Source organism: Citrus clementina, unplaced genomic scaffold, assembly GCF_000493195.1.
Source record: "Citrus clementina cultivar Clemenules unplaced genomic scaffold, Citrus_clementina_v1.0 scaffold_4, whole genome shotgun sequence".
NCBI lineage: Eukaryota > Viridiplantae > Streptophyta > Magnoliopsida > Sapindales > Rutaceae > Citrus > Citrus x clementina.
In genome coordinates this window covers 1,968,981-1,994,334 of record NW_006262274.1, presented here as the reverse complement: position 1 = coordinate 1,994,334, position 25,354 = coordinate 1,968,981, and the positions used below count along the sequence as shown (strand labels likewise).

Below are 25,354 nucleotides of genomic sequence, written 5' to 3'. Positions count from 1 at the left end.
AAAAGAAGAAACAGCCGTAGAAATTGAAATTGCCAAGAAATTAATTTTAAGAAGATTATGAGAGTTGTATAAACAGCTCAGGTACAGAAGACCACCAGTCAGATTCTTAAAATCCCATTCGAGTACTTACAAAAACATCATGTATTTTATATTCTCTTATATACTTTTATCTACACAGTTGTATTAGTACAACTTTTCAGTTGGGAGGGACTGTAGGGAATCTGATCTCTATCTTTGATCGCTGCCATGGCATTGCTTTGCCCTGGGTTTCACTTTGATGGTCTATCTATTGACTTCATCTTGATGAAATTTCTGTAAATCATGCCTATGGCTTCAAAATGCTAATAAACAAATGAATGCTAGCTATAGAAAGTTGCTTCATTTAACTATGAAACCAGTAGCATAACTGCTAGTATCAACATTACTTCAGAGATAACAAGATCTGAAACACTTCATTTAGTACATGTGTGTTAGCCCCAACAATAGAAGGATTGTTCTGCTAGCATTGAACTCCCCATTGAGGCTATGGTGAGTGGTGACCCACCAGAATTCTTGCTAATGTGAAAATTTTAATTATCAGACTGATCAAAAGAAGCTCACCTAAATGCTCAAGTTCCACGAAGGGAACGGACACGCTCTTGAATCAATTTCCTCTCCCAATCTGCTACATTCCCAAATGCATGTTCTGGAAGATTTTCAAAGGGCTCTTTCCACGGATCATCCTTAGCCAGATCGTAAGTAGCTCCACGGATTGCTGTTTTGTTAGGCCCACAAGGTCTCCTTGAAGTTAGCATATCATATGCTGCATCCAACTGTCCACATAACAATTACCATGGCCAAAGATGAGGGGACAAACAAGAGAAAAATGGAAAGAACAGTTGTAGCCTCACAGGTTTTGAGCGGTAAAACTTAGAGAACTATGGAACAATCATTGTCTAACAATATGCATGATTAGGTAAAGGAGTTAGAACTCACCTTCATCCCACAGAACCAGAACATGTAAGCGATGGCAACAGCAGGAGCTCTTCCCAATCCAGCAGTACAATGCACATACACCTTTCCTTTCCCTTCGGAAATGGCCCATTCCAACAAAGAAACAGCTTTAGGCAATTGACTTCTCAAGGAATCTGGATCAAAATCAGCTGCCTACAAATATAAATCATAGACATGTTAAGACAGATAACCAAAAACACCAAATTGCCCTGATATCCTATATTGCCCTGACATGTTAAAAGAATACACTAGTTGTTGATCCTGAAAGTTACCACTGTTGATCAAAACCATAAAGCATTGAAGAAAATTTGCTTACAGGCCTTCTCATATGACGAATTCCAAGCACTTGACATCTTTCCACAATAGGTTTTAGGTCAATTCCCCAATACTCAATGTCCTTGTCCTGTTGCAAGTTAAGAATGTAGGCCACACTCTCTTCCTGCTTCAGATGATCTATATCTTCGGGTTTCTGAGGTTGGGAGCCCACGATCAAATTATCAGTTATCTGAGTGTAGTTCATTCCTGAAAATATGAAACAATAGATGAGATTACTTAAGCAACCAAAAATCTCACATCTCTAATTTTCCCTCTAGAAAATTATAATGGAAGTACTCTAGCATGAAAAGGTGCCCTGGAGGTACCTGAAGTATATGTAAAATATATGCAAAACCCAGTACCGCTAATATCAAATTCTGGAAGGGTTTAAGCATTTACTATGAGAGAAGAGGATATTTTTATCATATATTTTTTGAATTGTTCCTCAATTTGAAAAGAACAAAATGGCAATGCTTGCTGCTTCTATAAGTATGACTTATGATTTAAAAAAAAGAAAAATGACAGTCATTACCGATAAAGATGGAATCACCAATTACGGTTGCACCTATGTGAGTGGGTTTGAACCCAAGATCTTTTACACCATCACAAGAGGTTTTATTATAAGCTCCCCATGCAGCATTATCACAAAAAAAAGGGGGGACAATAAAGTAGAATCATTTGAAAAGGTTAACTAAAAATATTAATTTAACACCCTTCATCATAAAGTTAAGTAAGTCACATGATGCAATCCAAGGTCAAAAAGTACACTTTACAGATCCAGATTCACAAGTAGTGTGATAACATTTTATCCATCATCTCTAGCTAACCCAACTATCAACTTCCAAAACAAAATCTCATCCAAATGACATATTATATCATAGCTAGTTCGCTAAAGCAATGAATCTAACATGATGCCCATAACATAAATCTGCACAATTATTACAAAAGACCACAATTTCTAGATATCAAAGAAATGAAAGTTAGTGAGACCAACCAAGATCGTGGTGATACTCATAAGGGTTCCTCATCATTCTCTTCATGGCTGTATTGTACTCCTCCATTCTGTTCTTGCTTTTGAATGACACTTTGCTGCTTGTGGGCTTTCCTTCAATTCCATTCTCTGATACCTGGCAATAAATTTTACCCATCTTGAAGGGATTCTTGAAGACCGTGAGATGGCATTTGGATTTCTTTTTCTCCAAAAACGACACTGCTTCATTTTCAAGAGGGAGTCTGAATACTGAAGACGCGCAACTTCTAGCTTCAACTGAAGTCATAGAACTCATTTCCTATCTGACAAAACTGTTCTGTTAATTGTTTACTATAAATAACAATATTTTTTTTGGGAAATTTACACTAATAACCATAAAAATTTTAGTTTTTTTCATCTTAACCCCTCAAACAAATTTCTATCAACATTAGCCATAAAAGAACCGTTGAGACCAAATTACCCTTCTCTCTCATCTCCCTTTCCTCTTCCTCTTGCCTTCTTCTCTCCAGTTCTCTATTAATTTCAACATCCACCTCTTTCTTCTTCTTCTCTCTCCTATAATCCTCGTAATCGTTCGGTCTAGCGGGGTCGTGCTCCTCGATTACGGTCGAAGTCACGTCGACCAATGCCGGTTGCGGCAGCGCTACCACGTCGTCGGGGGAAGGTGCGATTGCAGGTGAGGAATGGGGTCTAGTCGGGAGAGAATTTTGGGTGGTTTTGGGTTTGGATTGGGGCTTGAGGATGGTTTGTGGTGGCGCGAAAATTGACCAGACAGTGGTGGTCGTGTTGGTGGGTTTGTCCTCATCGGAGGGTGGAGGTAGGTATCCGTACAGCCCGCCTAGCATTTCGCAACGTGGCTTTTGATGGAAAATCCCGGGGAATTTGAATTCCGAAATTGGATTTTAGAGAATTAAAAAGCTGATTTTGTTTTGTTGTTTGGGTTGTCGGATGAGATTCGATCTGAGGTAGAAGAAGATATTACATACGAATAAGAAGAGACGAACAAAGACGAAAGGACTGGCGAAAACAAACAAATACTGAGGTAGAAGAAGGCAACCTGTCGCACGAAGCTTGGTGCGACAGGTGCCTGTCGCACCAAGGCATGGTGCGACAGGTGCCTGTCGCACCAAGGCATGGTGCGACAGGTGCCTGTCGCACCAAGGCATGGTGCGACAGGTTGCCTGTCGCACCAAAGTTTGGTGCGACAGGTGCCTGTCGCACCAAGGCATGGTGCGACAGGTGCCTGTCGCACCAAAGCTTAGTGCGACAGGTGCCTGTCGCACCAAGACTTGGGCCTGTCGCACCAAGTTTCTTTTCGTTTGTAAAGAAGGGTAATTTGGGGAGAAAAGCGTGTGTTTGGCTAATGTTGATAGAAAAAAGTTGAGAGGGTTAATTCGAAAAATAGTAAAAATTTTATGGTTATTTTCGTAAATTTCCCATTTTTTTTCCGAAAATTTAAAAAATTTTACGTTATTTGAACTTTTCTGTTCAAATATTATTCGGTCCGCAAACAGTTGGTATCATCGAAACAAGTTTTACTAACCCTGATAAAGCAGCAACTATTTTATTTTATTTTTTTATTTTTTAAACATTGAATTTTTCAATGATTAAAGCAGTACGCTAGAAATAATAATAAAAAAAAAACCAAATGAATAAAAACAATTATTGAATTTGGAAGAAAATATGAAAACACTAAAATGGATAAAAAGTGAAAGGATAATCTCAACCAAACAAGAGCACAGAAGTGATTGAAAATTATAACACCATGTGCACTCCAGAACTGAAATTGACGAGCCAATGTTCAAGACTTCAAGCCTCCAAGGCGTATGTAGTCATCTAATAAACGACAAGTCGTTCGCGATCGTTTACCACGAGAACGAGAACTCGTTATATAAGCATTTATCTCGACGACAAGCCATATTTGTTTCAAATTATGATAAAATGATACCAAAAAAAAAAAATGACGAGAAATATTTCAAACCTGTAGTTCATGAATAATGTGGCCGAAATGTCCTCAAATTTTGAGATTGCTAATGCCACGTGAGTGAGGACACGTGCAGACAAAAATTGTTTTCGGCTTTATACAAAGGGCAGAACCGCAGAAGATGTTTGTGTGGAATCGGAAGAGTTGCTATGGACACCCAACCACATCCTAAGCACACTCTTTTCAAAGATAATTTAAATGAGCGTGGGTCTCTTAGAAAATTAAACGGGCGTCTTTAGAATCAATAACTAAAAGCCGTGGAGTGGCCTGATCTTATAAGAGTGGGCTTTTTCTGTCAACAGTTTGGAATAATTTCAGTCATAAATTTTCTCAGTGCCATCTGTCACATAGAATAATCTTCATACGTGTCTCTGTTACAACGATCAACACTGAGATGGCAACGTTGATGGGTGAAAGCTCCAAATTTGACCTTTTAAGCTGCCACGTTTTCAACGTATATATGTTACTATGTCAGATCAACCGTTGGGCAAAGAATGTGAATATGTAATGGGCAATCAAAAGATTTGTTCTTATCATGTAAAGCAATACCCCATCAATTGGCCACAGAATAATAATGAACAGTCGATTAATCATTTGATTGCCCACAAAATAAATGGAGCATAACTGAGGAATTTGGCAAATCATCTGGCGAAGTTATCCATTCTTACGGGGAATCATTCTGTTTAATGCATGTGTCATTTTCAAGTTTTATGTACTTGAGAGCTGAAACCCCGCGACCAGAACAAAACACCAGGTACAAATTTGTGGTTTGCAGATGATATATGTGTCTTAATTCTCCCACTAGAATTTGCCTGCTGCAACTTTGAATAATGATCATCTGTCCAAAATCTATTGCTCGCGCAGCCTTGAGTTGATAAAAAATCTCAAGTAATCAAGTACTAAAGTTATACTTTTGAATCAATATGCTTTGTGACTCGATAATTTAGCATAATAAAAAAAGAAAAACACTTACTCACATCACGATTGAATCTTATCTCTAAGGATAAGTAAAAAATTATTGTTTCTCTTTTTCTTTTACGGGTTGTTTACGAAAAGAAAACACTCACACCTTCAAGATATTTATAAGTAGAACTCTTAAGTTTTAAGAATAATACACCCTAATTTGAAAAAAAAATGAATACATGTATCATATTTTATGTTTTTTTTTTTTAAAAAAAATTTATTTGATGACACTATGAGACTCTCTATGCCAAGATCTATGTGATGGTGAGAATAGTTTCATAAAAGATGCAATAGTGTAACCGCACACATGACATTGTTTGTAATAACTAAAATTAGAAGAGAGTTTGTGTATCTACTCCTGAAACATAGAATTTAACTGTTTATTAATTAAATCAAAAATTTCAAGATCATAGTGTCGTTTTACATAATTTAATTCTACATGAAACTGGAAGAACCCAAATACTAAATCTAGCCATAAACAATAAAATATTGAAAAAGAAACTATAGGGTAACAATTTATTATTGTATTATTGCTTGTGGACCAAAAATACCTAATAAAAAGACAAAGGGTGGCCCTACATGCATTCCATGGAATGGGATCATTATTTGAATAAGGAAAGCGACGAGCGCTTGATTGAAATAAATCTTAATAGCAACAATATGGTTGGGTACCTTGGGCTTCTCATTTGCTGAATTTTATTTTTCAAAGATAATGGGGGAGTTTTTTTTATGAACATTTATTCAGACCGTTATGTATCACCAGTATCTGTGGAAAGTTGCCTTGTTATCATCTTACTTTTAGATGCCTTATCTCCTCCTTGTGACAAATAGACCGGATTCTAGTTTAATGGAACCTTCAAAAGAATCTTTATCTTCTGTAAAATAATGACCATTCATATCTGTCTTCGATGATTCTTATTGTTTCCAACTCCATCACTATATATAAAGATCCCACTACCTTACAATCAATGTATGGTACGTCCCTCACATAAACAGTGAGTGGATCCCACTCATACACTGTTTATGAGTGATGGATGTACTATACATTAATTATAAGGTAGTGTTTGCCCTATCTATAAATCTGTCACTATTTTCTTTTTTGACTTTTCTGTGATCTGTCTTATCATCTCTATATTTTCTTTTCCTCCAAATTAAATTAAAATGATTGCCAAACACGTCTCTCGATTTTTAGTATGCATGATAGAGTCTAAAAAGAGGTTGTAGATACGTATCCATATTTTTCAACTTAGGTTATAGCTTAAAAAATCAATGAGAAAATGACCTAACAGCATTAATAACTTTCACACTCGAATGAGATAATCCAATTCCAAATCCCATTTTGTTTTGTTAAAAGTTAAAAAATCAATCAAATCAATTGTCACCCATTTGACCGAAATTGGTTTTTTAATTTGTCATATCCTATAGCATTTTTTTGTTCTTGAACAAAACAAGAAAAGGGTAAGATTTGGTAAAATACCATCAGATGCACAATACAATGTCATTAAATAAATATTTTACATCTCTTTATGAATTATGAATATCCATCATATGCTTGAAACTAATAATAATTAATCAAATATTACATATACTTCTGATGAAGTGGTAGCCACACACATCTACACTTCAATTTCGTTTGCCTTTCCATTTCCATCTCCTTCTCTAATTTGCTGAGGAGCTCCACTAACTCCACTACTCTTCTTCTTCACCACACCAATCTTCACCAATGACTTATGTCCCCAGTCCCAAATATGCAGCACAATATAAGTGCAAATGCCGCCAATCAGCCCATAAGCAATAGAATATGTTAGAGGCATCAAAATCAATGTTAAAAACGCTGGGATAGCTTGCCTCATATCATCCCATTCAACCTCCACCACTGATCTCATCATCAACACCCCAACCAAGATCAACGGTGGGCCAACCGCCCACGCCGGTATCGACGCCAACAACGGCGTGAAGAAGAGCGCCAGGAAGAAGTATCCGGCCACAGTCAACGCCGTCAGCCCCGTCCTACCACCCTCCCGGATCCCCGTCGACGACTCGATAAAGGTAGTCACCGGCGATGTCCCGAGAAGTGCCCCCACAACAATCGACATGGCATCCGACATGAAAGCAAAGTATTGGCCCTCAAAATCACCGTTTTGGTCAGTGAAGCCAGCAAATCTGGCCATTGAATATAGCGTACCCGTTGTGTCCAATATGTCCACGTACAAGAACGTGACCACAGCCTCCCAAAAATAGCCTTTGCCCATGCTTTTAAAGCTTAGAGCCCCAGCTGTACTTTCGATTACATGTACGTCAACTACTTTCTTGAAATATTTGTGAGCTGAATTACCCGCGTCAGTATCCGGGAACGCCGTTACTTTAGTGTTACGGAACCAAGAAACCACCGTTACAAAAACTACCCCATAAATCATAGCACCCTTAATATTTTTCACTAAGCAATAAGCAATTATGACAAAGCCAACAACACCCAGCCAAAATGTGGGGCTCTCCATCCTATCCCGGAGGCAAAGGATATCCCCGGAAACCGTACCGCCGGGGATTAAACTAGCTGTGCCGTTAGCTGCCGTTACGACCGGAGCAAGCGCGGCTCTAGCGGATCTGGGGCAGGCTCCGAGAGTCACCAGAGTGGACGAACTATACCCGATTAACCCGATTCCTTGGTTGTTCTGTAACCCGATGAAGGCGAGAAATAACCCGATACCCGCCGACGAGCTGATCCGAACCGGTTTAGGAACAAGTTTAGCTAATTTAGATCTAAAACCAATTGCTGAAATGAATAGAAAGATTAACCCTTCCATAAAAACAGCTGTCAATGCACTTCGGTAAGAAACATTACCCGACCCGTGAAACCCGACGACCGTATATGCAAAGTAAGCATTAGTACCCATGCCCGGAGCCAAAGCCAGGGGCAAATTTGCAAAAGCACCCATTATTACGCAACCAATGAGAGAAGAAGCGACGGTGGCTACTATAAGATCCTTACGTAGCTTCTCTAGACACGATTGGTAGCCCGGGTTGACTGGGTTGAACTTGCATGACTCATCGGGTTGGACGACTCGGTAAGCTGGATCAGAAGTAGTGCAATTGGCAAGAGGGACTGAAGGGTTTGAACAGAGGGCAACACAATCTGAGACGGTGCAAGTGCCGCCGGAGTCGGCGATGATGGAAGCATTGACGGCTAAGATGTAAGCCATGGTGAGGAAGGTGGCCGTGCCGGCACGTAACTCGGTGGTGAATGTTGTGTTCCTCTCTTTGAGCTTGAATCGCTTGCCAACTCTGCTGCTGGCTACAAGAGCATTTAGCCTCGTTAAAGGCTTCGGGTTAGAGTTAGAGTTAGAGTTAGCTTCCACCTCCATGAAAGAAAGAAACAAATTGAAGCTCTAGTTTACGAAACTAGCTAGGTACGTGTATCACAGTATCTGTATATATATGTGCGTGTGTGTGTGTAAACACACACAGAGAGAGTGGGGGAAGTAACGGTGGCAAGATTTGATTTGAGGTTAAAAGAAGAAAGATTCTAGGGTTTTTTTAAGGAAAGGTATCTGGGTTTTTACAAGTAGGATATAATTCCGTCCATTTTCAGACAACTCAAGAGTTTGAGTTTCATCGTTCTGACAAAACTCAACTTCGAGGAGTTATGAAGTGAAATGATAGGAGGAGTGCTTTTATTGATTTTGTGTTTGCAGATATGTTACGGTTAGGTGATGCAATAACTAAATAAATAAATCATACAAATCGGTCAAAGGAAAACGTGAAGAAATTTCAATTACAAGATGACCGGCCGCTTTTTCTGATATTTTTAACAAACATTTTTCTTTTCTTATTCTAGAAACTGGGACTTCTTTGAATTTTGTTAATTCATTATTTTTGGAAAAAGCAGAGTAGTTGATCCCTTGGGCTTGTTTGTTCTAAAGTCTAATATGCACTAGTCCACGTCTGACGTTTTAGGGACCGGAGGCAGGCACGTACCTTTCAAGTTTGGGGCCAAAGTCGATGCTATTATTATATAGATCTCAAAAGCTATAGTATGACAAAGCCTCAAATAGATAAAGGAAGATTCTTGATGTAAAGAAAGATGAGAGAAAAATAAGAGAAATAAAAAAAAAAAAAGAGAAGGGAGAGAGTGGGTGGGTAGAGAGAGAATGTAAATTTCTCTTATTTTTCTCTCGTCTTTCTTTATATCAAACACTACTCATAAATAAAATAGACAAATAAAAAAAATATATGTTGCCGGAATTATTTTTATATTTTACGTTAGAAGAGATTGGTAATCATTTTGTAAGAGTAAAGAAAAAAAAATTTTGAACCATTTTTGAGCCAAATTTTGAGAGTATAAAGTGTGTGTGTATATATTGGAAAACGTATATAGGTGTATGAATTTACATTTGCCACACAAACATACATATAGAGAGAGAGAGAAATGTTTAATTCAAAATTTTAAAGTGCGGAAACATCTGTAAAAACACATAAACCGTACGGTTTAAACGTTTTAAGTTTTAAGCTTTTAAAATTTTACAGTTTTAAAATTTTCTCAAACGTTTTCTATATTTTATGATGCCGGACTAGAAAATTAAATATATATATACGTGTGTGTGTGTGCGCAGGGGTATGATTTTTCTTTTGCCATAACTCGCTTTCGCTACGACTTGTGTGGGTTCCCTTAATCAAGTCACTGCCTATGAGTCGCCGGCTAATATATATTAATTATATAATAAGACAATGAAACATATTCATTAGTTGGCTGCATGCATGACTGGTAGTGGAGGTGGGACAGGCGGCAACTTGCTGCTAGTGGCCAAATGAGAAAACAAAACTGAAATCGACAAATCAGAGTAAATGAGTAATGCCTAGAGTTGACTTCTTAGGACACATTTATATGCGACGACTGCAGATCATTTCCTTGAAAATTCATATTTTATTGCATCTAATCAAAATCTGACTCCCATTTTTCTCAAAACCGCTGGCTTTGGTTTCACAGTCCCGATGTCGATACCACTCTCACTCACGATATTATGATTGACTATAAACATGCACATTTGTACTGTCGTCGCCAACATTATATAAACCATCACTCTATATTACGTTAAACCTAATGTACACACACTCACAACAACAGTAATAAATTTTATTATTAAAATTGTTATTACGAGTGTGTGTATGTTACGTTTAACGTAACATAACACTGATCTTATATAAAAAAAAAGTAGTACTATTTATATTTTGAAAATTATGTTAAATATTTATATTTTAATAAAGTTTTATATTACTATAATATCCATAATTTAATATTATGATTACTAAATAAAAACTTTACTCTTAACACTCATTCACCATTCAACTACTTCCGCCATAAATCTATTTTTTTTTCCTTTTTTCAATCTTAACAGTACTCCTTTAACTCCTCATCGGGTAGTCTCTCTTCTATCTCTCTGTTCTTCCCAATTGATTTTGCAATTTCAATTGCAAAGTGAGTATGTAGGTGAATGCTACGAGGAGAAGTTATATACTATAAAGTCTAGTATAAAAGTTGTGGACTAATCATCCTTCGATTAAGATTGGGTCTTATTTTATATTTTTTACTTGTCACGACATGATTTTGGGTTCTCCATTTTGGTCAAATTGATCATGCTATTGTATTTACTATTTGATTAAAAAAATAACAAATGTGTTAAAATTTTCAAAGAATCAACTATGCAAGGGGTATATAGATAGTGATGTTTTGATGAATATTTTGCTCAAGATGGTATTGGTAAAGTGAGAATTTCGAATCAAAAGATGGAGAGATAGAGGACTAGATTGTCTAGAGAAAGAATCATTTTAGGAATGGACTTGAACAAAATAAGTAAAATAAAAACTAATATTATTTTCGGAAAAAAAAGATAAAAACATGTAATGATGAGGACTTAATTTAAGACTATTTCGAAATTTATGAGTAATTCTCTAATTTAAAGAAATTGTCATGAAGCATCTTAAGTAATAAAGTGTTTAAAGTACTTTTCAAAATACAGATAATCCAACCCTTATATAAATTAAACAGACATTTTGTTTCCATATATAAAGCAAAATCAATGCGATACATAATTGTTTTTTTTTTTTTAAATCTAACTGGCCGGAGAAATAATGTGCATAATAATGATATTCATCTGCATGCATAATCATGCTGGCAATAGCTAACTGGCTAGCCAATTAAAATCCATTAACGAGAGAGAGTTCTTTGCCTTTTCATTTCTAAGTTAGAAAAGCCTGCAACTGGTGAGGCCAAGTATGAATCCCCACATTTTATGGATCTGGCTACAGATTCCTCCAATTTTAGATTTCTATTTATTTTTATTTTGAAAACCGTATTTTGTTTAGTTGATCTACCAATTCTTAAGAGTCAACCATAAATTTGAAATTGATGTCACATTGAGACAACGGTGACATCAATTTCTTTCCTCTTTATTATCTCTGAGAAGTCAAAAAGAGGGGAAAAAATCAACTTTGAAATAATGATACCGGGAGTGATGCTACTCTTTTTATTCTACCTTCCAAGTAATACATCATTGTCGCATGACATTATTTGGTTAATCTTTTTTTTTTTTTTAATTGATTGAGTATCAGGTTATTGTATTAAATAGATATTTACAACAACTATAACAGCAGATCATTACACTAATATTTGTAATTAGATATATATATATATATATAATTAGACATTATTTGGTTAATCTAGAACTTCAGAACTATTCACAAAATATTAAGAAATTACATCAATTATGTATATATGTAATTGCTTGCCATATCATTTAGTGATCCAGCGACGTTATTGGGGTGGCTATTTTATCACTGGGCAGACATTGTACTACTTTTAATATTGAATGCTTCATCTACTTCTATAGACAGGATGGACATGGCGAAGTGACATTGCTGCTGCTATGTTTTCATTGAGTAGTAGCTATCTTTCTGAACCTTATTTAATTTGAATGAACGTTGTTTTTCTTTTAAATGAAAGCAAATCTAGCCACTCACTGAAATCTCATGGCCTGAATAGTGAATACCCGGCCAGAAAAGAGAGTCCACTAAGCAAAGTAAAGAACATAATTTTATTTTGTTCCGGCTAGGCAAGAAAATACCGAACGTGATTTGGCAGGTTAGCACTAACCATAAGCCACTATCATCTTTTCAAATGAAAAATTATAGTAATATTGAACGACATTTGTGAGATTTTATGAGGGTGCATAATTTTCAAATTTTGCTTTGAGTGATTAAGACAGGCACGAAGTAATAAATCCACGGGATTTGGTTATAAAGTAGTGGTTTTAGTAATTTTTAATTGCAATGGTCGGCTAACAACTTCTAAGTATTCACATTCATTCATCATTTTTTTTTTGGAACGGTGCGTCTAAGTATTCACATTCAGTCAACATTTTTGTATAACAATAACGGAACAAGTTAATTGGTGCGTAATTATAAATTCATTTTAAAAATCTTGTATTTTAAAACATGTTACACCGGCCAACCCAAATTAAAGGAATGAGTTTGAATGTCCCATTTTTGTATGAGAGGAGCCTTTTTTTTCAAATTACTAGGAGCATGCTTCGCTAGGTATAAATAAACTTGGTAAAAATTTCAGATGATTTACTAATATGATACGAATTCATATGACAAAAATAATTGTTTGATCGTTAATGAAAACTCATTTGATAAAAAAGTTGGATTTGGGTTGAAGCATCAAAAACCCATTTCACTCTATTCATTAACGCTTAATATTAATAGTTTAATAATTTTAATAACTTAAATTATGTAAATTGATTTTTTTAATATTTTATGCAAAAAAATAATTTGAATTTTAAATCAAATAATATTTTGAAGTTATCATGAACCTTAAAATCACTAAATACTTATGGTAAAATTTGGAGTTGTCATTTACTCATTGTACGATATTTGCTAGTAATACAAATTTCTTTCTATGATATTTTTTATTTCTTAATTAAAATTTTAATCACTGATATTGGTGTTTATATTGAAATTATTCATTATTTATGGGCTATATTATTATATCATGTTAAACACGAAGAATATTGAGAATTTTTTCATTTGATCTTATATTTTCAGAAAGCATATTTTGTAAATTGTTATGTGTTTTAAGCTAAAAATACATAACAATTATTTTCAATAACTATTTTAAATCTATCAAAAAGAGCAGGTTAAATGGGTCGGTTTGAGCTTGTATTTTTTGAACCAAACAAGTTAATAGAGTGATATGTACAATTTAACATGATACGATAAAAACAAAATACGAGACCATTCAAACACAACCCATTATTAGACCTAAGTGCAAATTCTCAAGTTGTAATATAATGCCAAATATGACATGACACATAAAATTTATATCGATAGAATTTGCAGCAGAGCATGTATAATGGTATCAATTTATTAAAAGTTTCAATTCGGTCAATTTTGTTATTGATGGGCATTTGGCCATTTGCTCAATCATATCATTTAATGACACTTGCATCGTTAGCTTTAAATTTGATGATAAAATTCCTTAAACACATTATCAATTTGATTTGCTTTCATCGACTTTTGTTTTTCCCCCTCATAAGCATTATTATTAAGTGGGCAATATTTGGATTCGATTCTTAAAACAAATTCTTATTCCTTAATCATAAGGGTCTCACTGAATCCTGACTAACTTTAGACAAAAAGATAAAGCAAATGCAGTTCAAATGATGACACATTTACATTAAATTATTTTTTAATTGTGAAATTTTGGGTCCACATTCTCATCTTGTAGAATTTCGAATGGACATGAAGCAATGAAGGGAATTTTTTTTTTTTCTTTTGTTTCTGTGCAGTATGTGTTAGGAAAGAAAGCAAAATTCCCTTTCATTAGTGGAAGATGATTTGTGGTGAAAAGTACAAGTTGCTTCTATCTGTCTCTTATTTTCTCATTTGTTTGGTTTCAGCATTAGGGCATCAAAAGATCCAATTCCAATTTCCAACCTTATCTTGTTTTTCTTTCTTTTCTTTTTTTCTTCTTTTTTTCGTGTGCATTTCTTGTGAATTTTACCACTTTTCTTTATAGCTTGACAGGTATCATGTGAATTTTACCTCTCTTTCTAGTCCTCCTTTTCCGTTCTAAAGCCATCTTCAAATGTTGTTTTTTATACAAAAAATGAAAAACCAAATTCAAGTGCTTATCAATGATTAAATATGAAGTAAATTATAAGTTAAGAATTCAGATATTGCAACTTACAATCTTGACTCATGCATAATTAATTATATAATACAACCGTTGTAAGGTGTACGAATCTTCAAGATTTACTAATGAAAATATTGGAGTTAGTGAAAGATTCCCACATAAATTATGAACAACCAGCATGATTCCTGACAATGTAGGAATCTGTATTGCTGTAAAGGCAGCAAATGGATATTATAGCAATAGAATGGAAACTCATTGGTACTCTCAGGGGGGAAAAAAAGGCCCTAAATAGAGGCAATGTCCCACAGGGAGGGTGCAGTTTGCTCTAAGCCAGGTGGCCAACTTTCATGGTAGCTTATTAATTTTGAGCATGTATTGTTGCAGAAAGTGTAAGAAATAAGAGTGGTATATGAGTTTCAGAAATGAAACTTAAAGAATGATGATTGATGAGATACCTTTAGCATAATTATTATTTTCTGACTATGAGAATAGGGCATGTCAATTCTATCATTTTAAAACTTAAGAGTTAAAAAAAAAAATCAAATAAAGAGTTAGAGAGTGCCTTCCATGACAATGAATGATGCTTTACCAAGTGGAACCACTTCTGGGTTGGAGGCCATCCAGGATTAGATCTTTTTTAAAAAAAAAAAATTATGCTGATTCATATTTTATTTGGATATTATTTACAACTTTGTCGTTGCACTGTCAAATATTGTATAAAACATCTCACGGTAATACATAATCCAGTTGTGAATATAACGAAAAAGTTGGTATCAATAATGGATGACGCAGCTGTACAACATACATTAATTACATCCGATGCTACAAAAACTCACCAATTATTATTTTAACATTATTTCGACATGTGGGCTCATCATTGCTTGCAACGTTTCAACCAAAAAATTGATCCCCAGTCGAATCATACTCTGCAAATAATACTAATAACAGCGACAAACAATCAAGATGATAGAATAATGAGACTGAAAATGAAAGAAATCCAAATAGAGATACTGCTAAGATCATCTAATCCACCCCCATTAATGGTCTTGCACCTTTTCACAAAGAAACCACACGCAACTGCTGCTTTCAGATATGACAAGAGAATGGTCTTAAAACAAAGACTTGCTTCACAATGTGTTCCCCTGCGCTTTGACATGTGTAATGTCATTCATGTAGGTGAATTAATCAATATACTCTCATTGGATGCCATGCCAGCTATTTGATAAGAAATATGGAGCCAGTATTGATTTTAAATCACGTACAATCAGTCTTTGGTCAGTGTTATTTAGAAGGGTTTTCAAGTAATCTCAAGGCTCACATCAAGAGCTGAAACCGACGTTAACAGATTAGAATTCACATCATACACGACACTCGCATATATAAATGCAGAAGACAAGTATCCATCGAGGCCCTGAGAGCTGATACCGATTTTGGGATAGGCTCAGACACATTCAACGGATCCTGATAACTTCATGCATATTTATTTCATGACTCTAGTATCACATTACTTTGTTAAGTTCTGACTATGGGCCTTGTTGAAATTGTGTCTCCTATAAATGTATGTAAAACAGCCAGTAAGCTACAAGTATTCTCAAAGGCCTGCAGATCTTGTCCTGAGCATGCATAAAATGAATAAAGTGATTCTGGTTCATATAGTTTATTGTTGGGTACTGGCACAAAATTTCAACAACTCCAATAAACTGATCCCAGATCTAAAACACGAAATTATTCATTAACAGTCCACTTCTAGCCAAATCCTCCTCATATTTGAATAAAAAGGTTCATTAACAGTCCACTTCTAGCTAAATCCTCCTCATATTTGAATAAAAAAGCAGCAAACGTAAGAGTGCATATTTTCAAGACTTTGCTTTTCAAAACATAACCCACCTACTAAATATATGGGACATGCCATTTTAACTTGCCAGGAGTCTATTATAGATGGGTACAACCATAACCAACTAATCTCTGACCTTGAATTTATTTTGTCTGTAGCATTCATACAGCATTTCCAATCTTTTCAAATTCTTCCCATTGAAAATTTTGTGCTGGTTAGATACTCCAACTGAAGTAATCTAGGAGAAAATTGACAGCAGCACGTTTCTACTTATCCCACTTCCAGTATACTAAATATTAATATTGCTACTCACTCTAGCAAAGTAGGATACCAAGCATGCTAGTTATGAAGTAAAAAGGTAAATAAGATTTGTTAAAAATTAACAATATGCCACACATTCAACTGTTTGCAGTGGAAGTTGTAGCCTTTGAGCACGTACCCAAAGAAACCAACAAATATCCAACTACAATTGTTTCAAAAATAAAAATTAAGGTACTAGAACAAATAGAAAAATGAAAACTTACAAAGTGAATACAATTATATGGAATGCACTTGCTGCAGTTGTACCTGGTGCTGATCACCTTGCCAAGCCCAAACAATGTCCTTGAGAGCAGGTCTTATTTCTTGTTTCAACATCTTTTGATATTCCAAATTGTCACCAGAAGATTTCGTCAACTCTACCAAATGGATAGATGGATTGAATTCGAATAATTGGACATCAATGGAGAATGTACCCAGTCTACCTTTATCTGATTTCTCGAATTTCAACAATCCTCCATCCTTCTTTGTTAATTTCATCTTGAGATGCCTAGCAATGTCCTCTAGCTTAGATATTATTACCGAAGCAGAGTACTTGGATGTAAATTTTACTTCTTCCTTCTGGTCATGCTCAACAAAGAAACCAGATAAATCAAACCCACTTGAAAGAGATATGATATGAAAGGCATTCAAATTATCAGGTTTGGTCATTGGTCTTGGTGCTTCGGTAGAAGCACTGTTTTCAATTGGACCAAAAGCTGCATCAACATCCACAAGAGACGATTCCTTAATTGCTGTTTTGCTTTTAGCAGATTTTGAGTTCAATCCTTTTCTAAACCAAGGATTTTCCATTATTTTTGCAATGGAAATCCTAGTACTTGGGTTAGGGTCGAGGATTCTTGACAGCAACTTGCGCACATCAGCTGAAAACCAAGTAGGAAACTTATAGTCAGCCTTAGCTATTTTCCTGTACATGGCCATTAGATTTGAGTCATGGAATGGGAGATAACCAGCTAATAAGACATATAAGATCACGCCACAAGACCAGATATCAGCTTTGTCCCCATCATAGCCTCGTCTGGAAATGACTTCAGGAGCTACATAAGCAGGGGTTCCACAAGTTGTGTGAAGTAATCCATCTTGATGCTTACATTTGGCTAGAGCACTCAACCCAAAATCTGTAACCTTTAGCATTCCATTTTCATCCAATAATAAGTTTTCTGGCTTCAAATCACGGTGGTATACACCTCTGCTGTGGCAAAAATCGATAGCACTGATCAATTGTTGAAAATACTTCCTTGCCGTATCTTCCTTAAGCTTTCCCTTTGATACCTTTTTGAAGAGCTCACCACCTTTTGCATATTCCATGACAAAGTAAATCTTCGTTTTGCTGGCCATGACCTCGTAAATCTGCATGACGTTTGGATGTTGAATCAGTCTCATAACAGATATTTCCCGCTTAGTCTGATCAACCAATCCTACTTTCAGAATCTTGTCCTTGTCAATTGCCTTAATGGCCACACTTTGGCCGGTGCCGAGATGCCTGGCATAATAAACCTTAGCAAAGTTTCCTTGGCCTAACAATCTCCCTAACTCATACTTTTGCATCAACACCTTCCCCTTAGTCTCCATGTTTAACTTGAGTCCTAATATACTATATTAGTTATTTCTCTCCTGCGTAAATGATATCCACTATAGTACAATGTGCAGGAATCTGAGGACTTAGAACTCAACCGTCCTCAGAAAGGTTGTGCTTCAGCACAACCGGATTTCTTTTGGAGTTTTTATTGTACATATAGTCCCGGAGCTCATATGTTCTCTGCGTTGAGCATATAGCGCCATCAAAAAGCAGTAGGGATGGCCCAAAACATAGCACCTCAGAGCCCTCTGGGAAGAATTGGTTGGCATCCAAGCACATCTTTCTGCATTCCCTGGTGGTTTGCCTTCACTGCTATATGAAAATGACGAGGAACCAAGCAAGAAAGGGACAATATCAGCCAATGAATACTGAAGCACCAGCAATATCTTAACGGAATCTTAAAGATTTTCATGCTTAAATAAACTATTGTAATCAATATTCACTGAATGCCCAGATCCAAATTTGTGCACTGGCAAGCAGCAATGTGCTGCATTTTTACCCAAATAAACATACCAATTTGCTTCTGCCAGTATGGATGCAAGGCTAAATAACAAATACCGATCCACATAATTAATCTAAAAGAGATTCAGAGAAAGATTAAATCTTAAAAATTTCTAGGACACTAGAACAATGATATTGACACAAACAAACCAGTGACATAATTAAGACATCCAGTTTCCTAAAACTTGTTTCATAACTGTATAACTAATTTGCTTCTAATCCGCATTAATCAGATATTGACATTCACCTGGTGAATCAATAACAAAAACCCAGAAACGAAATTTTGATATTGAACAAGACGCATTGAATCAACAAATTCAACCAAAACTCAAACATGGCAACTTTCAACAGATTAAAACGTAACCAAACCATTGAATCCACATCGAGAATATGATAAATCAATGCATGCATAAATTCGTACGTAAAAATATCAGAACCAACAAGATCAAATTTTGAGAAATATAGAAAATTTAAAATTTTATTTAAAAAGAAAAAAGAGAAAAGGAGAGAAAAGTTACCTCACAAGAGAAGGCAGGAAATGAGAGAGAATTAAGAGAGGAAAGCGACAGAGCGGCTTTTAAGGCAGAGCTAAAAAGGAGACAAAAGTAGAAACAATGGAGATAGAGCGAGAGTTTGTTAAGACATGAACACTTTTGCCTATTAATAGAACCTGTTCTGTCAGCTTTTTATTTTCGAGGTTTCTCTCTGCAATCAGCTTGGGTCAATGGAATTTTTCTGACGTGTCATTTGTTGGGCCGAATTGAGCAGGGGTATTTTGGTCATTTTCGAATAGGGTTCTTGTTGTGTTGTTCGGTGATGTAATAAAATATTGAATATTCGTTTGTGAGCCTACATCCCGCAGCATGTAGTAGGTTCAGTTTGCTGTTCTAAATCACAACAATTTCTTGGTGCGTTCCCTTTGCTAAATAAAACCATAATATTTATTGTTTATATATATATATATATATATATATATATATATATATATTGTGATTATGATTGGTTAATTTTTTTTTTAAATGTTCAAACCTCTATTTTAAAGCTGAGATTCGTTAAAAAATTAAACAATAATTCGATCCACAGTCGAAACTGATTTGGTATTTTATGGGCAAAATTTGTCCTTTTCATCCAATGGTTAGTGACGGTCAAGTTGAGGACTTGTTCGTTGGAAACAAAAATAAGGCACAACCAGAAAATGATGGATTTTGCAACGGGGACTACACTATGATTTTTGTGATTTTCTCTCCTTTTAATTTTCTCTAACTTAACAGTATTTTTTAATATATTACAATTTTACCTAATATATTTACTATCAGAATTTTAGTGGAACTCATTTAGGTTAATTCTATTAAAGCACAATCTAAAATTTTACCTAACATCTTTCGTAATTTAGAAGATATATTTACTCTACCCACAAACTAGTGGGAGAAAAATATATTTCCATCAATTAAATAACTAATTATTATATAATTGGGAGAAGAAGGAGAAGTCTTAACACAAGATTGGCTGATGTTGAGTGTCACATATGTTAAATAAGTTGTGATTATAGTATTTCATAAGTACCACAACCCACAATCTCGACATTGCTATGATTTTATTAATTTTTTGTTGACTTTCTAATCATCTGATGGTGCTTATAACACAAATAAGTACCATAATTGAACCCAATTAAATAAAGCACGAATTTCATGATAAAATGTTCATCCATACATATTCGGATAGGGTGTGGCTATTTACACTCTAAAAATCACTTTGAATATTCCTTTTTTTTTTAATTTTATATTATAAAAATACCCATAGTTTAATTTTTGATGATGTTGTTTGATTAAATAAAATACATTACTCCGGACCCTTTCATTACAAGCCCTAATTTTTATTTTTCTAATTTCTTTGATATGCTTCTTGAAGTCCACATTGCAATCAATTTCAAAGTATCATGCCACTTAAATAAAATTTGGAATGAAAAGTTTGGTTTCGATACATCCATATTAGCCATCTTTACACATAGGCTTCCTAGCTGATGATATTCCTGAAACTACCGAATTTAATAATTTTGTGATCAAATAATATGTTTGAATCAACTTTTACTCCCAATTCTACCACCATAAAAAATCATACTTGTGATATCTCAAGGTTCCAATTTATCCCAAGTTTGTATTTCATTTTTGTAGGTTCAAACATCTTACTATTAAGCATTTGTGTTATTTTACACCCTTATCATCGTCCATTCATTTGGAGCAACTAAACGGAGGTCAATGCCATTGTGTAAGAGTTACGAGGAAGAGCACTAATGAATAAATTCTTGGTATGGAATTTAATTTTCTAATTTGGAGTGATGAACAAATTGACAGTTGTTTTGGCATTTTTCATGAATTTATTGAGCAAAACTTTTTTTTTTTTTTTAAAAAAAAGAAATTTAGCAACTGAGTGTTATGAGTAAGAATATTCAAAATATTTCTTTAGAGTGCAAGTAGTCCCACCCATTTCGATATTCATTCAGGTTGTCGCATATATGTTATGATTACTCTAGTGATTCAACTATTATTACCATGAATGACATATTACGTATTCATTCATCAAAACTATCATTGTATTATTTGTATGTGATGGATAGATGAGCTCAAGGTCATCAATATATCATCAATGTTGGTGCAAGATTGTTGAACCGTAAGATAATGTGGAGCACATAACTACACGTCCCTATGTTATGCATGGATGAGTAAAATATAAGTATTGCTAACATCAATGGCAATCATGTACGAATTTGCTGAAACATAATATCGCACAACTGGAAAGCAATTAGGGCACAGACGTACATTTTCTTCACGAGCAATATGATATTATTAACTTCATTCTGTATGCACATCATCTCCACTATATGAAACAAAATTTTCATTATACTTCATAAATATAATGCTGCTGCTACTAGTTTTGGTTTTGTTTTAAAAAGAATGGAAAGAGATACGATGCAATCAAGTTAAAGAATCAAGGGCAGCGATACATTAGAAAAACTCAATAAGTAGAAATACAATTAACTTGACAGATGTTTCTAGTATCTAATTGCTTTAGCAACTTCGAAGAAATGAGCAACATTTTCCTCAGGTGTACCTACTTTAATGCCGTGACCAAGATTTAAAATATGTTTCCATCTACCTGCTTTCCTCACGGTATCATTTATCCGGTTGGTGATGAAGTCCTTGGAACCGAAAAGGGCACCAGGATCGACATTTCCTTGAACTGCAACGTCGGGCCCAAGTCGCCGTCTACCTTCAGCCATGTCAACTGTCCAGTCCAAGCTAACAACATCCACACCTGTCAAAGCTAGCCTCTCAAGCAAGCCACCAGATCCACTGGCATAAAGGATTAATGAGAGATCAGGATGTGTTTGTTTCACAGTGTCTACAATTTGCTTCAAGTAAGGCAGACTAAACTCTTCAAAATCAACAGGACTGAGCTCCGTGGCCCATGAATCGAAGATTTGAACTGCTTGAGCTCCATTGTCAGCTTGGTATTGTACATACTTTGCCATAGAGGTTGTAAATTTCCGAAGCAATGCATGGAGGACCTGCAGAGGAAAAAGGTTACGGGAAATTCTGATTTTACTGCAAGGTCTGAAACATCAGTAAGTGAATGTACTGTACCAGAACTAACATGCTATTGCACTGTATCTTGTTAAGTTCCAAGTAAATAAGAGAGTGAAGAAATCACCTTGGGTTGAGAGAAAGCTAGTCGCTTTATTTTGCTGAAGTGCTTCGATGAACCACCCTCAACCACATATGACGCCAGGGTGAAAGGAGCCCCAACAAAACCCAGAACTGCTGCTTCATTGTTTACCTGACAAACAAAATGAACCAGTTACTTCATCAAAGCTTAAAATTGGATAAATTTAGCATTAAGACATTTTCCTTCCATAGGAAAAACAAAAAAAAAATGCGGATGCGGACAAATTTACTTGCATAGCATCTATGTTTATCGGAGATGTGATAATGCCACGCCAGCAGAAATCACCATGTCAGTAGAAACTTAAGATATATGAAAGTGACTAGTACTGCCATGTTCGCAAACACTGTCAATTATTACTGATGGAAAAAACTAAATTGAGACCAAAGTGAACTTTGGAGAAACAACATGTTAACTAAACAAATGAAAAGACTGTTAACCAAAACAAATGGAAAAACTAAACCTTCTAGCTGACACTTTGCATCTGCTTACTGCTATGGCACTAGCAGTTAAAACTAAAGATCATTGAAGATAAGCAATACCTTAACTTCTCATGTATGACAAAAGCTTAAAGGCTATGGTCATAAAGAAAGAATTGACCAAAATGAGCACAAGCTAATGCACAAAAATAAATATTGATGAAGTGAACATGCAAAGACATTTAGACCAAAAACTCAAAGGACATTTAGACAGTCAGACCTCTTCTCGCAAGATTGTCAATGCTTTCCCAACATATGGAACTGACTCCTCAGGATCAAATTCTCTCACTTGGTCAACTTCTGCATCTGTGTTTATAGGATCAAATATGACAGGACCCTTACCCTTGATAATGTCAAAAGGTATATTCATCCCAGAAAGAGGAGTTAAAATGTCTGAGAATAAAATGACCTGTCAAAACAATTAATAGGAAATGATTCAAGAAGGGATAATAGGCAATCCAAGTTTACAATTAATAGGAAAAGATGTCAGAAGAGATAACAGGTTAAATTTTTGGCAGTACCAAACTGTGCAAAGAGTAGTGCTTCAATAGGTAATATTTCAAAATCTGAAATGACACAGACAACAAGTTATACAAGTGGTAGAGAATCCACATACACCATCTGGCTTAAAAACATGCCACGGCTGAAGAGAAATTTCCACAACAAGATCAACATTTTCTGATCTTTCACGAAATGAAGGATACTTCTCGCAGATGATTTGATAACTCTGTCATAAAGAAGGAAAAGGAGAAAGAAAGAAAATACAAAATACATGAGATCCACGTCGCATGGAGTACAAATTCAGAAAAAAAAAGAAATAGCATGTTAAAAATCGAAGCAGACATAAAGCTGATCGAGGAAACAAAACAATAAAACTGAGACATTTAGGATATAAAAGTAGATACAACAGCAATTGCAAATATCTGATTTCAACCAACAAGGATCACAGAGCACCTAATATGAAAGAAAGAGCCAAAATTTCTATTCTCCTAGTTCCACTTCCACACAGGGATACCATACTCATCCAGCAACAGAGGGAATGCCTTTTTAGATTACTTTACTAAATGTTAAAATCGAGAGGAAAAAAGAAAAAGCCAATAAACGTAAGTTTCAAAGCAGGGTTGAGAAAACACTCAACAAGAACCTGGAAGTTCAAGGGTAAAAATTCTGTTACAACAAATTGGCGGATTCCAAGAATTCAAAGTATAAACCTGCCTTCATGTACCTCCCTGCTTGCCTCATAAGCCAAACTGGAGGTCTTTCAACATCTTCTCCTCGAACAGCTTTCAGCAACATGGGTTCGGCAACAGAAACATTTTTCGGTTCCGCTACAGTCCCTGGGTCGCTAATTTCAGTCATTACAAGTTTAAAAACATAATTAATCTACACTAAGAAACACAAGCCCAATTCAAAAACATAATCCCACAATGAGATTCACATTTATCAATGACAAAGATTTTCCGTATCGTTCACTTCCAACGATTTCATTTTCCACCGATAGAAAAATCAGGAAAATTCAAACTTTTGGTTCAGACCAATTCAATTAAGCTAAACAAAAACAACCCATTTCCCAAATTTTACAAACTCAAACTTCCCACTAAGTTTCCCGCGTTTTCTCGGCAACCAGACAGATAACTTATAAATAAATAAAAATATTGTAGATTGAAAGAAGGGAAAAACAATTACCTCCGACGGCGCAGCGGACATATCGGGAGTTTGAATTGGAGTGAGAAGAGGAATACAGTGGAAAATTTGAAATAGCCGAAATTGAAGAGCAGGACATTGTGTTGGGCCTTTGATTCGATCTTAGAAACTTTCTTCTTACTTATTCGCTCATTATTTTTACGAACAATGTCACTGTTCCTCCTGGAAGAAGATCAGATAGATAAGGAAAAATGTAATCTTGATTTTGTGCTGGCTCTGTCGTTTTGCACATGTCAGCATCGTTTTGACTTTTTGACTTTGCGAAATGCAGTAATACTTTGATCAAATTTTATATGGACAATTTACATCAACATCTAATATTTGATGACTCGTTAATATTAGTAGAACTTCGATACTTGGGTTTTACAATCCGGAAATTTTCCAAATAGCAATTTTCAAAAACTCATTATCAAAAGCCAAAAAATAAAATTTCTTAAAATAGTAACTTCGCACGCTTGTTAAAAATTAATTACCATTAACATAAGATTATTGTCCGAAGAGTTTGACTATTGGCACACTTTAATTGATCTTATAAAATACCTATTATATTGTAATTACATTTAAGAATAAATATAAAAAGAATTAACTATTTATATTTTTCTCTCTCCCCTTTTTCTCTTCTTAGTCTCACCTCTACAATTGGTTTGCACAATCTTAAAACAACAATCCCTTTATATATATATATATGAATTATTTTTAATTTTTGGGATGCTAAAGTTTTTTTTTTGTTTGTAGAGAGAGAAAGTTTGAGAAGATTAGAGATATCAAAACTACAGATTTTTT

The 25,354-nt window shown here is 35.1% G+C and overlaps 4 protein-coding genes across 7 annotated transcripts; all 4 read right to left on the bottom strand.

Annotated features, from left to right (window-relative positions):
• Positions 1 to 208: 208 nt before the first annotated feature.
• On the bottom strand, positions 209 to 2,634 carry LOC18043254 (phosphoglucan phosphatase LSF2, chloroplastic). 2 transcript variants are annotated; one of them, XM_024186414.1, is made up of 5 exons: positions 2,303 to 2,634; positions 1,310 to 1,515; positions 976 to 1,146; positions 601 to 812; positions 209 to 312 (listed from the first exon to the last, which is right to left on the bottom strand). In XM_024186414.1, exons 1-4 carry the CDS (start codon positions 2,592 to 2,594, stop codon positions 609 to 611), a joined length of 873 nt encoding a protein of 290 aa, XP_024042182.1. In that variant the 5' UTR covers positions 2,595 to 2,634; the 3' UTR covers positions 209 to 312; positions 601 to 608. The 2 variants fall into 2 exon arrangements, with proteins under 2 accessions (XP_024042182.1, XP_006435877.1); XM_006435814.2 differs by having other exon boundaries at positions 209 to 812.
• A 4,166-nt stretch (positions 2,635 to 6,800) lies between these two features.
• Positions 6,801 to 9,024, bottom strand: LOC18043253 (adenine/guanine permease AZG1). The gene has a single exon (XM_006435813.2). The coding sequence runs from the start codon at positions 8,606 to 8,608 to the stop codon at positions 6,863 to 6,865; it is 1,746 nt and encodes a 581-aa protein (XP_006435876.1). The 5' UTR covers positions 8,609 to 9,024; the 3' UTR covers positions 6,801 to 6,862.
• Positions 9,025 to 16,615: 7,591 nt separating this feature from the next.
• Positions 16,616 to 19,320, bottom strand: LOC18043252 (CBL-interacting protein kinase 2). 3 transcript variants are annotated; one of them, XM_024185252.1, is made up of 2 exons: positions 19,187 to 19,320; positions 16,616 to 18,479 (listed from the first exon to the last, which is right to left on the bottom strand). In XM_024185252.1, exon 2 carries the CDS (start codon positions 18,158 to 18,160, stop codon positions 16,808 to 16,810), a length of 1,353 nt encoding a protein of 450 aa, XP_024041020.1. In that variant the 5' UTR covers positions 18,161 to 18,479; positions 19,187 to 19,320; the 3' UTR covers positions 16,616 to 16,807. The 3 variants fall into 3 exon arrangements, with proteins under 3 accessions (XP_024041020.1, XP_006435875.1, XP_024041021.1); XM_006435812.2 differs by having other exon boundaries at positions 16,616 to 18,476; XM_024185253.1 differs by lacking the exon at positions 19,187 to 19,320 and adding an exon at positions 18,916 to 18,937 and having other exon boundaries at positions 16,616 to 18,476.
• Positions 19,321 to 21,645: 2,325 nt separating this feature from the next.
• LOC18043251 (uroporphyrinogen decarboxylase) lies at positions 21,646 to 24,775 on the bottom strand. The gene is made up of 6 exons (XM_006435810.2): positions 24,554 to 24,775; positions 24,083 to 24,204; positions 23,484 to 23,594; positions 23,088 to 23,276; positions 22,377 to 22,502; positions 21,646 to 22,233 (listed from the first exon to the last, which is right to left on the bottom strand). The coding sequence occupies exons 1-6, from the start codon at positions 24,648 to 24,650 to the stop codon at positions 21,718 to 21,720; spliced, it is 1,161 nt and encodes a 386-aa protein (XP_006435873.1). The 5' UTR covers positions 24,651 to 24,775; the 3' UTR covers positions 21,646 to 21,717.
• Between the last annotated feature and the right edge of the window lie 579 nt (positions 24,776 to 25,354).